Genomic DNA, 16,849 nt, shown 5'->3' with positions numbered 1-16,849 from the left:
TATTCGAGGTTTGAAAGCACATTCTTTCATAGTTCTTCCCCTTTCAAAACCCTACAGTTACTAAATGTCTTTCACGAACCTATAGCTGTGTTACGTGCTTGACAGAACAACAACAAAAGTTTACAAAGATCATAGTTTAAGTTTATAGTTCAAATCTGGAAAAAAAATTAAATCTTTAGCTATGTTAAAATTTAAGCCAACTTAGGTTGGACTAAGTACAGAAAATGAAATATGGGCAAAGAATAATTAAACTCATTCATACCTGAGCATAACAAATCTTATGTTTTAGAAGGAGCATAAATAAGAACTCAGGACTTGGGAGAAATAAGTAACTTGTACTTTTGGCAAAAGAAAAGGAACAATAAGATATGAGTCAATTAATGAGAGGAAGGAAACTTAATTGCTGCCTGGTATTTAGAGGTAACAATTTTGCTGGTAGGTTAAAAATTCAGGATTATGGACTATAGCAGATTCCTCTATAGCTGGGCTTTACTAAAAATGTGTACCTTACCAATTTTTACTTTTCCTAGATTTTTTATTAACATGTAGAAAAGTATTTTCTTAATGTTAGCGGATGGGAGACCCCAGGCTTTCTGAGATATGCTGTATCCATTAATTTTTTGAACATGTTTCTTATCAAGAGAATACAGGAAGAAAGCTGAGGACTCTGCCGTCTTACCTCCATGATGGGGTTGGAGGCCAAGACCTTTTCTTCCACATTGGCCTCACTGGCAGAACCACTCACAGTTGCAAAGTATCGCATGGCATACTTAGCTGACACTGTTTTCCCTGCCCCAGACTCTCCGCTTACAATGATAGACTGATTTCGTTCATCTCTGTAAAATAATAATAATAAAAAAAAGTAACTGCCGTGCTGCCCGCTTGGGAATGTGATTAACATTATTTCTTCTCTGTTCTTTGTGATAAGGCACAGTGAGCTTTTGCTGGTTCATACATTTAACAATGTGGAAATGAATATAAGAATGATATTTCCTAAAAATAACATCTACTTATAAAATAAAAAGTAACAGGAAGAAGATATCAAGCATTAGAGAGCATCACAACTAAAGATGAATCTTCAATAGAGGGCCTCTGAATTCTTAGGTGTACACATCTCAAACATATTACTTCATTCCAAAAGAACTACTTCAATAACTTACAGTACTGTTGTCAACCACCTCAGGAGATACTCTGGAGCTACAGCAAAGAAATTTAAATTTATACTATTTAATTGACGTTATAAAACCATTTAAAATACATTAAATTGTCTACCAGTTAGCAATCGATAAAATGGTGTCTCCTACAAACTCTAGCTCCTACTAAAGTACCCTCATCACCAGAGAAGAAATAATCCATTTGCTGGCTTGGTTTCATTCAAATACAAGTTAAATAAGTCATGATCTGTATCCTCATGTGGTTGACGGATGCTATGGTTTGAATGTCCTCTCCAAAATTCATGTTGAAATTTAACTGCCAACATGATAACATTGGGAGGTTGGGCCTTTAGGAGCTGATTAGGTCGAGAGGCCCCTCCCCTCAGGAATGAGTTAATGGCCTCACTATAGGGGTGAACTAGTTATCAGGGGAGTGGGCCCCGGATAAAAGGGTGAGTTTAAGCTGATTTCCTTTCTGCCTCACAGGCTCATGTGCCCTTCCACTACTGAATGACCTTCACCAGATGCCAGCACTGTGCTCTTGGACTTTTCAGCCTCCAGAACAGTGAGTCAAATAAATTTCTGTTGTTTATAAATCACCCAGTCTGTGGTATTCTTTTATAGCACCAGAAACTGGACTAAGACACTTATCTAATAGGAAAGCTAGGCCAGTAATTCAAGATTGTAATACATGTGATGGGGTAGTAAGAGGAAGAAGAGGTTATCAGGGAAGGTTCCCCAAAGATGACAGCTGAACAAGGTCTACAAAAATGAATAAGAGAGCAAGCAAGGAATAGAGAACTTGGGAAGGATACATTCCAGGCAAAGGGAATAACATAAATGAAGGCTCAGAATCAGCAGAAGTTTGGAAAGAGCAGATCATTCAGTTTGGCTGGAAAATATAGAGTAATGACAGATTTATGACTTCTGGCTTGACCAGTCCTTTCAAGGGCCTTCACAATAATTCTAAATAGGCTGGGTACTGGGTGCTTTGGAGTGGAGGTGAGCTCTTCTGACCTGTTTCCAGAGGCTCTAATGTAAACTAAAAGCCCTCACTTAAAAATACTGTTTCATTCATTCATTTAACAAACACATAACGAGCAGCCACAATGTGCTAACCACTTTATGGAAATAAAAGACTCTAGGGTCACAGTCAATTGAGAGAGACCAGAAAGAACACAGTTAAAATATAGCTGGAAGTAACTGCTATAAAAACTTCTATCTAAGATACCATGAAAGTAGAAAGGAAGGGAATGGAACCAGTAGGAGATGTGAGGAGGAGATATCAGGAAAGTTTTCCAGAGAAGGTAATATCAGAATTGACTCATGATCATTAGGAGAAAACCAAGTTCTGTGACAATAAGGAAATGAGAGTTAAATTATGTAGAAGCACCTGAAACCCCAGGAAACAATTATTCAAGAATGAGCCAGAGAAAGGGTTGGGGGAGGGAAGGCAGAAGGATGTGTGTTAAACTTTAGTCTATGGTCCTCTTATGGTCATCAGCGACTTCACATCTATTTGGTCTGTCCTGTCTTTCCTTATATCTACTAAGTTTTTACTTTGTATGAAATGCATTATCTTCTAGATTTTCCTTGTGAATTTTACCCTTTAAAATATATAATCTCTCTAGTTTATTATGGTCATACCAAACACTATTCATATCTTCCAAGATCATCAACTTGTCCTCTGTAAACTTCATAAACATACTTTCAATTATATCTATGTCATTGACAAGGAAATTAAGTAATGCTTGCCTCAGACCTGAGTAATATAGAACACAATTTAATATCTCCACCTATGTTGATGTTAACTCTCTGATAACCACCCATTTAGTGTTGTCATGTACCTTGATGAATTGTACATGCATCTGCACCTAGGTCTAAATTTTTACCTTGTAAGCAAACATGGTCATGTGAAACAAAATCTACAGTTTTACTTTTTTTGCAGGCCACCAATTTAATTGTTTCTCTCTTTATCTGATCCCTTGTTAAAAAGAGAAAATAATAAGTTAGTGTAATAAAATGCTTTCTTTCAAAACTGTGTTTTTACTGTGGTATCTTAAAGATGTGGCTTCATTGAGACTTTAATCTCTCATTAGAGGGATGCTAAGTTTTTCTACATTATCACTCATCAAAATCAAGCTGCTCTGCTCTCCATGTCTCTCTGATTTCTACTTTTAGTCTCAAGAAGAAAATTCTGAAACCCTAAGGTTGACACTACAGAATAAATTTATAATTATATTTAGTTTTCTTTTTTTTTTTTTTTTTTTTTTTTTTTTGAGATGGAGTTTCACTCATGTTACCCAGGCTGGAGTGCAATGGCACGATCTCGGCTCACCACAACCTCCGCCTCCTGGGTTCAGGCAATTCTCCTGCCTCAGCCTCCTGAGTTGCTGGGATTACAGGCACGCACCACCATGCCCAGCTAATTTTTTGTATTTTTAGTAGAGACGGGGTTTCACCATGTTGACCAGGATGGTCTTGATCTCTTGACCTCGTGATCCACCCGCCTCGGCCTCCCAAAGTGCTGGGATTACAGGCTTGAGCCACCGCGCCCGGCCTAGTTTTATTTTTGAAGCATAAATATTTACTACAAAAAAAGGTTGCTGGCACTGTTGAACGCTGTGCTTTAGAGAGGCAGACAGACTACTCAGGAAATAAGAAGTGTTCCCTAGAGATACCTGCTGAGATCATTCAGTTCCTGGTGAGAAGCCAGTCACAAGGCTATCAGATCCTCTAAAATCAACCTGAGTTTTCTGTTCCATCAGTACAGAGCCCATACATTATATAAAGATGCTATAACAGAAATGGCCAATTATATTTGTTTATAACTTTTACATATTTTGGTGCTCTAATATGTACTGTATTTTATTCCTACTGCAACCTTCTGGGATAGATAGTATTTGGTAAGTCCCAAACTAGTTGTTTAATGTTATGGTTTGAATGTATTCCCCAAAGTTCATATGTTGCAAACTTTATCCTCAATGCAACGGCGCTGAAAGGTGAGACTTTAAAATGTGACTAGGCCAGGCAGGGTAGCTCACGCCTGTAATCCCAGCACTTTTCGAAGCTGAGGTGGGAGGATCACTTGAGCGGAGGAATTTGAGACCAGCCTGGGCAACATAGTGAGACCCCATCTCAACAAAAAAGAAAAAAATTAGCCAGGCATCGTTGAACATGCCTGTAGTCCTAAGTACTTGGGAGGCTGAGGTGGGAGGATCACTTGAGCCCGGGAGGTTGAGGCTGCAGTCAACCATGACTGTGCCACTATACCCTTGCCTCCTTGCCTGGGTGACACAATGAGACCCTGTATTACCAAAAAAAAAAAAAAAAAAAATTGACTAGGTCATGAGGGCTCTGCCCTCAAGGATGGATTAATATAATCACAATGGAAGTGGGTTAGTTATTGCAGTAGTGGTGTCCTGATGAAAGAATGAGCTTGGCCCCCTTCCTCTTTCTTAAATGCTCTCTTACCCTTCCACCTTCCACCATAAGATGATGTAGCAAGAAGGCCCTCAACACGATGTAGCCCATCAACCTTGCTCTTTCCTGCATCCAGAATGATGAGCCAAATAAATTTCTATTCATTATAAATTACCCAGTCTGCTATTCTGATATACCAGTACAAAACAGACTAAGATACTCATATAATGAAGAAATCTAAAGATGAATCATTTACTGTGAGTTGGGGTGGTCCGAAATTAAAACTTGAGTGGTATAATGAAGGATAAATATAAAATAAACAGATAAAAAAGCATGGAGCAAGATATTCTAGGCTAAATAAAAGATGCAGAAATAGAACTATGCTATCTTAATGTGAGGGAACAGACCTGTTAGAATAGGGCGAGGCAGTTGAAAGTAAGAAAACTAAATGACAAACAAGAAAGGCTTTAGACTCTCAAAGTTGGATTCAAATCTCAGCTCTCAGATACCATTTATTAGCATATGGCCTGGACAAGTTACTTTCCTCACCTGTAAAGCAGTGGTGATCTGCTCCAGGGATGTAATGAGGATTACATGCCTGACACCCTGTTTGGTACAGAGTAGACCTCTAAATATGGTAGCTATTTATTAATATAAGTTAACTCACCTTTATATAACATATATAAAATTATCCTTACCAGGTATCATGTATTACTTAAAGTCTATTTGCACAAATAAGATACTTAGCATCACAGGGCAGCTGAGTCTCAGCTGAAACAGAACAGATTTTGTCATATGTAATAGCCAGCTTGCACTTGGCCAGTGAACCTCTGGACAGTGGAGCACCCTGAGACTACATATCCACATGATGGAAGGGGCCACCCTAAGGAAGGGCCTGGTAATAAATTAACTCAGAAATAATAAAACCAGATGAGAGGCTCAAGTCAATGAAAAGAGAATGTAGACATAAGGCCTCATAATGATGACTATGGATAAGAACAGCTTATATTTGAATAGAACTTAATATTTTTCAAAGTGCTTTTGTGTATATCATCTAATATAATTTTCACCTCTGAAGTAAGCAGGACAGAGATTGTCATTTCCTCTTTGGAGGAAATGGTAACACCAAGAGGTTACACGGCTTTTCCAAGGCTGATGACTGGCACAGAGCAAAGCTGGGTTGTTACATCCCACATGTCTTGATTTCCAGGTGAAAGTCTACACAATGCTGCTTCTGCTTTGTTACACAGCTCCCTACCATGGTCTCCCCTCAACCAAAAAGAAAAATGTTTATGCATTAGTTCCTATCAAACATAATGATCACAAAGGCATACCAAAGAATCCTGTAAACGTAAAGCTAGACCATAGGTGACGCTGTTCCATTTTATAGATGATAAAACAGAGACTCAGGGAGACCAGGAGATTTAAGCTTATATGGTTAGTTATTATAGATATGTGACTAGTACAGATGTCTTTTTCACTAGACCAAAGTTAACGGCATATAACTAACTTATTTCCAACAAATAATTGAAATAAACAAAACTTAGTTAATAAAACTGATTTACTCTATCACTCACAGTGGAGAGAAAATATAGCAAATTAAAGCAATCAACACTACCTGGTTTTAAGCAAACAAAACAAAACAAAAATCCCAGTTCCAGCATGAGAAAAGATTGGCAAGAATATGAAATAAGAATAAGAGAAAACAATAGGCATGGCAGTCCACTGAGTTTTCCTCCATGGTAAGTCAACAGGACAATTAAAACTAAAACGCTATTCTAGGAAGGTATTTTATGAGGGCATTGTTCTCTCTAAGAAGTGCGTTTAGAAAGGGGCCATGAGTCAAGGATCCTGCTCAAGGATCCTGGTTATCGCTGATGTCACCGGACACAGATCTGCTTGGAAAGAATCCCTAGTGTCAGCTTTGCTTTTAGGATATATGTCAAAAATATATTTTCAACCTTAAAGACCTATGTTAGAACTCCACTCCCTTCCCCCTACTCCCCATCCCACAACACTTACAAACTGCTCTTCCTGCCATCTTCTGTATCTCAGTAAACAGCAACTCCAACCTTCTAAGCGCTCAGTCCAAAATGCTTACTGCCATCCTTAACTCCTCTTTTTCTCAAATACCCCATATAAGCAAGCCTGTGCCAGTTCTGTCTTAAAAATATACCCAGAATCCATCTATTTTTTACCATCTCCACTAATTTTCTCAACTAAATGATCATCTCTTGCTTGGATCGAGGCAATAACATTCCTAACTAGTCTCCTGGCTTCTACCTTTGCTCCAGCACAGTATGTTCTTTTAATTTTTTTGTAACTTTGCTTTTTTTGTTTTTGGAGATATGGTCTTGCTCTGCCACCCAGGCTGGAATGCAGTGGTGTCATCTTGGCTCACTGCAGCCTTCAACTCCTGGGCTCAACAGATCCTCCCACCTCAGACTCTTGAATAGCTGGGACTAAAGGCGCATGCCACTATGCCTAGCTAATTTTTGTATTTTGCTTGTAAAGGAAGCGTCAGTCTCACTATGTTGCCCAGGCTGGAGTGTAGTAAGCAGCACAATCATAGGTCACTGTAACCTTGAACTCTTAGGCTTAAATGATCCAACTACAGGTGCGTGCCACCATTCCCAGCTAATAGTTTTACTGTCAATCATGCCTCACCTCATGGGGTAGGAATTCCTGTCTACTTAATTTGTTCACTGTTGTATCCCCCGTGCCTAGAACAGTGCCTGGTGTTTGGACAGTGTTCAATACATCTCTACTAGATAAACAATGAATTGTACCTTCCCTGAAGACATGAGGGGTCCCTAGAAATGGTGGTAATGTGAAACATCAGGATTTGCATCTGGTAAAGATGACATCGTTTGACAAGAAAACAATGGTAAGAAATGATCCTGCAGCAGTTATTCCCAACTATAAGCCTCAACAGATATGGTCTATTTTACTGTTGTGGCAGATGTTATGGGTATAGATTCATTTATATAAATGGTAAATATAATACTATAACTAACTGAGGCATATTTTAAAACTGTCTGAAAAAGAAAGCCAAGCAAAAGGGAAAAAAGACAAAACAACCCTCCGGTTAAGAAATCACCTTGAGTGACTGGGTCACAACAGATAATAATGAGAAGAGGAAATTACAGGAAACCAAGGTAAATCTAAAGGTAAAAAGCCATAAATATCGTATAAACCTAATACCATCTGTGAATGACTGTAACAAAGATGGTAAAAGCTATGTTTTGTACTCAAGAATAGTATTTTCCAAAAAGTCATATAATTCTCTGAGCACTACACAATTCTCAGAGATTATTTTTAGAGTCTAGCACGCCATGTGATTTTTTTCTCTGCCCAGTAGTTCTCAGGTTGTTACTAAGTGGTATTGACACTGTACTGCAATGCTCTGACACTATAGAAATCAAATATTTATAGCTTTTTCTAACTAAAGGGGAAAAAAATCATACCAATAGATGGAATTTTTCTCAATTTTAAGCTTAAAAATAACTTTTCTTAAGCTTTGAACACTCATTACTATTTTATAGCAGAAGCTGGCATAATATGACACATTTTGTAGTGTTAACCTACGTTTATTCATTTTATATTTAATATATTAATATTCTATCTCAGACAAATTGAATTTGAAAATTGGTCTTTCTAGTTATGCGACCTTAGAAAAGTTACACAACTTTTCCTGTGGTTCATTTTTCTCATTTGTAAAATGAAAAATAATAATAATACCAAACTCAGAAAGTTGCTATAAGAATAAAATTAGTTAACAAATGGAAAGCAATTAAACAATGCCCTTCACAGAGCACATAGTAAGTGTTAGCTGCTATCAGAAGTATTTATATTATTATTAAAAGGGCATAATAATTTCTACGGCTTTGTCATCAAAATAATTCTAAAATTCTGTCACACGCTGGACCAATCATGTAAACTCTCCCTGGCTGGAGAGGAGAAAATGAAAACCTCTGCAGTATTAGTTTTCTTTCCACCTTATAAATTACTTGTGGATTTCCCATATTATATTTATAATGTGTTCTGCTTTGTAGGCTGGAGAAATGAATTAAATATATACTATTCTTCTACATATTTACAGTATAATATATTATATTAAGAATAATCCAGTCTTGAAAGTAGCATTTTTCTTCCATTTTCCACCCTCAAAATGTTAGGGTTCCATGGTTAATATCAGAGGCATTTTGCAGATGCCGTTTGGGAGAACTGATGCCCTATCATATAATGTTAACATTAAAATTCATACTTTCACTTGGGCATGGTAGTGCATGCCTGTAGTACTAACTACTCAGGAGGCTGAGGCAGGATGATCACTTGAGCCCAGGAGTTCAAGTCCATTCTGGGCAACATAGCGAGACCCCATCTTGAAAGAAAAAATGTCATACTTTCCTTTAGGTCTAGTTCCCTAGGATACAAACAGCTTTTTAAATTTTTTTTAGTTTTGGTCTATTAGTTGACTGACATTGGGCAGGTCATTTAATACCACTAAACTAACCCTTGTCTGTAAAACATAACATCTGCATCTGTCTTTTCCTAGTCACAGGATCATGAAAACATTTCAAAGGCAGTTTTTTAAAACTCTATGTCCCTTTATAAACGTAGATTTTTTTTTTTTTTTTTTTTTTTTGAGATTGAGTCTCACTCTATGGCCTAGGCTGGAGTACAGTAGCATGATCTTGGTTCAATGCAACCTCCACTTCCCGGGTTCAAGCGGTTCTCCTGCCTCAGCCTCCCAAGTAGCTGAGATTACAGGTGCGGGCCACCACACCCAGCTAATTTTGCATTTTTAGTAGAGACAGGGTTTCTCCATGTTGGCCAGACTAGTCTCTAGCTTCTGAACTCAGGTGATCTGTCTACCTTGGCCTTCCAAAGTGCTGGGATCACAGGTGTGAGCCATCGTGCCTGGCCCACGTTATTATTTAATAATAATCCAGCTGTGGCTGGAAAGGAAAATGTTAATTTAGTTCCCCCATGCAATCTCTTGGCCAGCATCTTACAAAATTGAGAGGCTTTTGCCTATGGTTCCATGAAATAGAAAAAGATGATTTTCCTTTGTGTTATGGCTTGGCTCCTAGGCTATGGTGCAGCTAACAGGGTTGCTAGGCCCACTCAGGGAAAGGGAACCCATAAGCCTGGGATGCTGGCAAAAGGTGTATTTTCACCACGAAAAGAAAGTTTTTTATGGTTCACCAACTCAGGACAATCAACTCCTTCACAATCTAGAACCCAAAGACTGGATCTTCTGAGAACATCAGAGGAAGACTGCCTTTGGCATTCACAGTGCTGCAAACATCAGAACCGTGAACCTTGGGTTCATAATCTCACAAGTGAGAAGGATCCCTCCACACTCCTGGAACTGTATACCCACAGGAACCCTTAAGCAGACCATGTGTCAACATATGCAGAGTTTGTGCAGACACACAAACCCTCTGGGGAGTATATGTTTGAATTTGATGAAGATGAGCAGTTCTTTGTTCAGCTGGATAAGAAGGAGATGATTTGGCGTCTGTCAGTTTATTCACGCCTTTGACGCTTGGAGGTACATTGCTGACATTGTCATGGCAAGAAACAACTTGAACACCCTGACGCAATGGTCCAAACAGGCCCAGACCACAAATGGTGTCAATCTTTCTCAGTCAGAAGTGGACATAGGGAAGTCATCAGCTTCAGGTCTCCTTTAAAGCTCCAGGCTCTTCAACCACAATGACTGATGTACCCTAAGACCCCTCTACCTCCTGGCTGCCTATGATCCTGCCTACCTTACACTCAGCAAAGGATCTGACATTTAGATAGCACTCAATCAATATGAAAAATTTAAAGTGTAGTGACAAGGTGGTACCCACACTGGATGATCTGTATGCTGTGGTATCATCTGGGACCTTTCTCTGCCCTGTATTTTTTCCTGAGAGATCCCAGAGTTTAATAAATACCTGTGTATGTCAGAGCTAAAAATAATAACAATAATGCAAGCCACCTGAGACAAACTTGTCAAGGCTAGTTATTTACTACTTACAAGGTTGCCATTCACTTTAAAATATCTGTGACTTGGCAAAGAAGAAATTATCGTATGTAGTACCAGCCATAAAATAACAATGAAAGCTTCTACCAACCTGGCCATTTGCTTGTAAGCTTCTTCAGCTACTGCAAAGATATGTGGATCCATATCACCCATGTTCTGACCACTGTATGCATTAATAATATCCTCTCCATAAATAGGCAGCTGTTCATAGGGATTTATAGCTACTAGGACTATACCTGGGAATAGCGTGGAGAATAAGAAAGAAAAAGAAGTCAATGATACCCCAATGGGCATATCAAACTTAGTAAAGTAACAGTTAACACAATCCTTCATTTCAACTTAGTTAATATTAAACCAATAAATTGTTCAAGGATCAAAATGTATCACAGCCTTGCCTCTGAACCCATTACACATACTTCTGCCTAAAACACCATTTAAAAACTGGAGGACTAGGTGACTTAAAATAATGTGGCAATGTTATCAGAACTTTAAATATCTTCATATATTTAATCCAAAAATTCCACTTTACTTTTACAATTTATCCAAATGAAATAATCAGAACTTCATGCAAAGGGTTTTTTTTTTTTTTTGCAAATATGCAAAAAAAAAATCATAATGTTATCTTAACAGTGAAAACAGAAACAAATTGTATAGGGCAAGGAGAGTAGTTGAATGCATTTTGTTACATCCATATGACAGACTACTATGCCACCACTACAAATCATGTTTGTTTATTTTGAGACAGCGTCTCACCCTGTCACCCAAGCTGAAGGGCAGTGGTACCATCTCGGCGCGCTATAACCTAGACCTCCCAGACGTATGCAGTCCTCCCAGTTCTGCCTCCCAGGTAGCTGGGACTATGGACACACAACACCATGCCTGGCTAATTTTTGTATTATTTTGTAGAGACAGGGTTTTGCCATGTTGTCCAGGCTTGAACATCTGGGCTCAAGTGATCTGCCTGCCTCAGCCTCCCAAGGTGCTGGGATTATAGGGCGAGCCACAGTACCTGGTCCAAATCATATTTTTCAAGGATTGTAAATGTCATAGGAAAACACGATACAAAACTATATATAGACTGATTCCAATTTTATATCTACTTATACCTCTCATGTGTATACTGTGAAAGGATGTAAGTCAATATTAATGCTGGCTATTTTTCAATGGTGAGTTACATATAATTGTTTTTCCTTTTGTATGCTTTTCTGTATTTCCTAAGAATTTTTCAGTAGATGTATATTAACTTAATGAATTCGCTCATTCAACAAATGTTTATTCAGCTCTAACTATGTGTAAAATCTTTTCTAAGTGCTAAATATACAACAATAAACAAAAAAAGACTAATCTTTACCCTCATGGAACTTATATTCTAGTGGGAAATTCAGACAATTAACAAGATAAGTAAGAAAAAAAGAAATATATTTTAATAGATATATATATATATATATATATATATAAAATACATATATATGTATGTATAATCACAGATTAAGGAAAAGGAGGTAAAAAATAAGGCAGGGAAGAAAGAGAGCAAGGAGGGGTTTCTGACTTGATAGGGTGGCCAGACAAGACTTCACTCAAAAGGTAAGATGTGTGCAAGAAAAAAAAATGGAAGAAAAATAAAAATTGAGAAAAATATTTATCAGTAAAGAAGAGTTAATATCAGTGATATAAAGGAGGTCAATACTTTTAAGAAGAAAAGGTGGCTGTTCCTGTTTTTTTTTTTTTACTTACTTTTTATGTGGTTTTGAGGTATAGTATTTAACCCTAAAGCAGGAGAGTAATGAAGAACTGAGTTGAGCACTGATTTGGGTATACTACATGAATGAACATAAATAGAAATGAATGGAAATCCAGATTTGAGCTTCAGAGGACAGAATGATTAGTGAAAGAACTAGATGTCAGTGGAGAAAAAAACAGCCAGAGGAAAGGGAGAAAATAAAAGATAAGAATAAACTGGGAAAGAGAGAAAAAAGAAGGAAAGCTGGAGATGGGGGAAAGTAACACAAACATACACACATGCAGAGGCTTTATTTCTCAGAGAGATAAAAAGCACCATGACCTGGGTGGCTGGCAGCTAATACTGCAATGAGCAGAGGCCCAGGCAAGCAGAAGTGAGCAAGAAGAATCACTGCAAGTCAAGGCAGTTCTGCATGGCTGAGTAATTGACCACAAGATAACACTAAATCTCTTGAACCTGCTCCAAAGGAAGTCCTTGGACATCTACTCTTCATGTGGTAGTTTTGGAACAGATGAAAATAACTGGTGAATTTGGCACTAAATCTGACATATGACTTCTGTGAGGGGGGAAAAATTCCAAAAGAAGGGCCCAGTTCTTTTTATTTTTAGCAAAATTATGTACGCTCACAAATGAGTTTATTCAGCACAAATGCAACTTGGCTAATAAATACTAGTATATTTTTCTAATAACGCTGAATTGATTGTATCTCTAAGAGAAAATCCAACCCCAGTCTGTTTTCCCCATGTACAATATTTCCGTGGCTATGTCCATTAGAGGAAAGAATTCACAGTCTATTCGGGAAGCAAAGCATACTTACCACAATATGTATAAATAAGTTTGGAATCAATAAAGCGGACTCTGAGATTATGGAGCACAGCAGGCTCATGAAGATAGCTGAGGGCTGTGAGGTCATTTTCACCAACAAGTATGTCAGGATTTCGTAAGTGAGGCAGCTCCTTGGTCTTTGGATCTAAACGATATTCCAAATCCTGAAAATGCACAAGGCACAGCATCTAGATAAATGATGGCAAGGACTGTGAAAAAGGCCCATGCTTTTTGCTTACTTCCTATTCCTGATTTGTTTCTCAGCTATTAAATGCACTATTTTCCTAGAACTTTCCAATATCACAGAAACTGGTGGAAATGGAAAACAATATGAAGTACATTTTCATTAGACATACTAACTTATATTAACAATTGTTGCTAATATAGTTTGAAAAGTCATAGCCTAAACCTTTATCACTCACCTACTGGATCAGAAGTTTAAAATTTTTGAATATGTTTCTCTCCTCCATACCCCTTTACCTATTAAAAAAAGTGGCACACAATATGAAAGAGTGGCCAAGAGCTTGGCTCTAGGATCATATTGACCTGGATTCAAATCCTGATATGAATACTTACTTTTTATGTGGTTTTGAGGTATAGTATTTAACCCAAATCCCTTGTTTGTAAAATGGGCTCACAGGGTTGTGGTGAAAAGTAATGAGGCAAGTTGGGCATGTGGTAAGTACTTAGAAATCCCTAAACCATGAGAGGCACAAGAATTCCCTGAAATTATGTACAATACTCTGTGTGTATGTGCACATATGTGTACTTTTTTTGAGGCAAGACAGTTCAGTTTTCATTAGATTTTTGTTTTGTTTTGCTTTTTGTTTTTTGTGCATATGCTTATTCACTCATCAAATTTAGGCCGGGCACGGTGGCTCATGCCTGTAATCCCAGCACTTCGAGAGGTCAAGGTGGGTGGATCACCTGAGGTCAGGGGTTTGAGACCAGCCTGGCCAACATGGTGAAATCTCAACTCTACTAAAAAATTAGCCAGGTGTGGTGGTGGGTGCCTGTAATTCCAGCTACTCAGGAGGCTGAGGCAGGAGAATCGCTTGAACCTGGGAGACGGAGGTTGCAGTAAGCTGAGACTGCACTCTAGCCTGGGTGACAGAACAAGACTCCATCTCAAAAAAAACAAAAAAACAAACAAACAAAAAAAACACAACAACTTAGCCAGGCACGGTAGTGGGTGCCTGTAATGTCAGCTACTTGGGAGGCTGAGGCAGGAGAATCACTTGAACCCATGAGGCAAAGGTTGCAGTGAGCCAAGATTGTGCCACTGCACTCCAGTCTGGGTGACAGAGCAAGACTCTATCTCAAAAAAAAAAAAAAAAAAAAAAAAAAAAAAAAGAGAGAGAGAGAGATTTCAATGGGATTTCTAGTCCCAAAAGTTAACAAGTATTATTCACTTAATTTTTAATAGAGATGGGGTGTCACTCTGTTGCCCAGGCTGATCTCGAACTCCTGGGCTCAAGGGATCCTCCTGCCTTGGCCTCCCAAATTGCTGGGATTACAGGTGTGAGTGACCATTACTAGCCACTGTTCACTTTAAAGTCATGGGAATATGACTTTATGGCACAGCCAACCATGAATATTGTCACTTCTATATATTAGGCGGCAAATAACATAGGGCAAGTGAAAAGGAATAAAAATTCATTTTAGTCGTAGGGAGGGACAAGATTTTGTAAAAAGCCAGTTTTGGTAATACTGAAAATATATACAAAGGTCAAATATTCAAATCATATTCAAATGAATTATGCTAAAGGAGAGAAAAATTAACAATTTGCCCCTCAGCATTGGTTGCTGCCTGTTTATCAGAGAATATCACCCTTCCCCAGAGCTGACTGGTCCTTGCATTGGCCCCGATACACAATTGCCTGTTCTGGTGTTAGCCAGGTGACTCCAGAATGGCAGAGGGCAACCCAGAGCTCTTTTCTCAGTCTCCATGACAGGGTGGAGTTGTTTGTAGTGAGTGTGGGGAGGAGATGAAATTGCAATATTAGAGAAAAAACTAATTTGAAGGGTAGAGAAGATCTATAACATCTTCACAGAAATTTCTTTCTTGGAGTTAGGCTTTAAATAAATATAACCTATTCCACTGGAATTACTGGACATCATTAAATAAATTTATTCTTCTACTATTACAAAAGCCATGCTTTCTCTATTTTATTCTAGTACCCTAAGTGACTATAGTTTCTAGAAGGAGAATGATTCTTGAATAGTTGGTGAATTTTATTTTGCCTATTCTTCTTGCTTGTCCTCTGTCCCTAGTCTTGCTTTTATTAAAGGTATATATCATTCTATTTCTAGTTTTAAAAAAAATACTAAGCATTAATAAAATTAAACACAGACACTGTACTCTGGTTGGCAAATCTGCTTCTCATAGGGGTATGGATTAGCAATTCCAAAATAACTTTATGTCTATAATGAATAAGTAATATATTATAGATAATGAAAGTCAAAGAGAGAAGTCATAGTACAAATAATCAAAGGAAGAATAATAGAATGAACCTGGTGGCAGTGGACTGGAGAAAAAAGGATCCTTATTAACTCACAGGTTTTTTTAAGGTCAAGGCTGGGAGCGGTGCCTCATGCCTGTAATCCCAGCACTTTGGAGGCCAAGGCAGGCAGATCACCTGAGAGCAGGAGTTCAAGACCAGCCCGGCCAACATGGCAAACTCCATCTCTACTAAAAACATAAAAATTAGCCAGGCATGGTGGCGTGTGCCTGTATTCCCAGCTACTCAGGAAGCTGAGGAATGAGACTGGTTTGAACCCACAAGGCAGAGTTTGCAGTGAGCTGAGATCATGCCACTGCACTTCAGCCTGAGTGACAGAGCAAGACTCAGTCTCGAAAGAAAAAGAAAGAAAAAGAAAGAGAGAGAGAGAGAGGAAGGAAGGAAGGAAGGAAGGAAGGAAGGAAAGGAAGGAAGGAAGGAGGGAGGGAGGGAGGGAGGGAAGGGAGGGAGGCAGGGAGGGAAGGAAGGAAGGAAGGAAGGAAGGAAGGAAGGTAGGTAGGTAGGTAGGTCGGTCAAGTGCAGTGACTCATGGCTGTAATCCCAGCACGTTGGGAGGACAAGGTAAAAGAATTGCTTGAGCCCAGCAGTACAAGACCAGCCTGGGCAACACAGCAAGACACACATCTCTAAAAAAAAATTACATATATATGATACATATATACAAATACATACATATATAAACATAGACATAAAATAAGCATAGATGGTTGTGTATACATTAGTATAGTATGCATACATATTAGTATCTATCTATGTAAATATTTTTCTAGCTCTGTATGTTAAAAGGACGTAGAACTGGTGTCATCTCAGTAGCAATGAGCATACCTAGTACTCAGACTTTGGTTGCCAAATACTATCCTCCAATACAAAGTACCAGGGCTGGGAAAGGGGAAACACGTTAGGTATCTTGGGGGACCAGGAGAAGTGCTACATTAAAAAAAAAAAAGAAAAAGAAAAAAAAGCCAGGCACAGTGGCTCATGCCTATAATTCCAGCACTTTGGGAGGCCAAGGGGGGAGGACTGCTTGAGCCCAGGAGTTCAAGAATAGCCTGGGCAACATATTGAGACTCCATCTCTACTAAATAAACAAATAAATAAATTAGCCAGGCATGGTAGCTCACGCCTGTGGCCCCAGTCACTAGGG

At 38.5% G+C, this 16,849-nt stretch overlaps 1 protein-coding gene across 8 annotated transcripts in view; it reads right to left on the bottom strand.

The window, feature by feature from the left end:
• Positions 1-16,849, bottom strand: part of MYO5A (myosin VA) — a 217,738-nt gene that overhangs the window by 106,106 nt on the left and 94,783 nt on the right. For all 8 annotated transcript variants that reach the window (XM_032297420.1, XM_032297418.1, XM_032297421.1 and 5 more), the window contains exons 3-5: positions 13,176-13,347; positions 10,709-10,853; positions 680-836 (exon numbers count right to left, since the gene is read on the bottom strand). In XM_032297420.1, the coding sequence (XP_032153311.1) occupies positions 680-836; positions 10,709-10,853; positions 13,176-13,347 (474 nt within the window). The remainder of the gene's footprint in view (positions 1-679; positions 837-10,708; positions 10,854-13,175; positions 13,348-16,849) is intronic.

Source organism: Sapajus apella, unplaced genomic scaffold (assembly GCF_009761245.1).
Source record: "Sapajus apella isolate SASKATOON/1434 unplaced genomic scaffold, GSC_monkey_1.0 scaffold37, whole genome shotgun sequence".
Classification (NCBI taxonomy): Eukaryota; Metazoa; Chordata; class Mammalia; order Primates; family Cebidae; genus Sapajus; species Sapajus apella.
The sequence above is the reverse complement of the archived record's forward strand: the minus strand, read 5'-3'. Positions and strand labels throughout refer to the sequence as shown.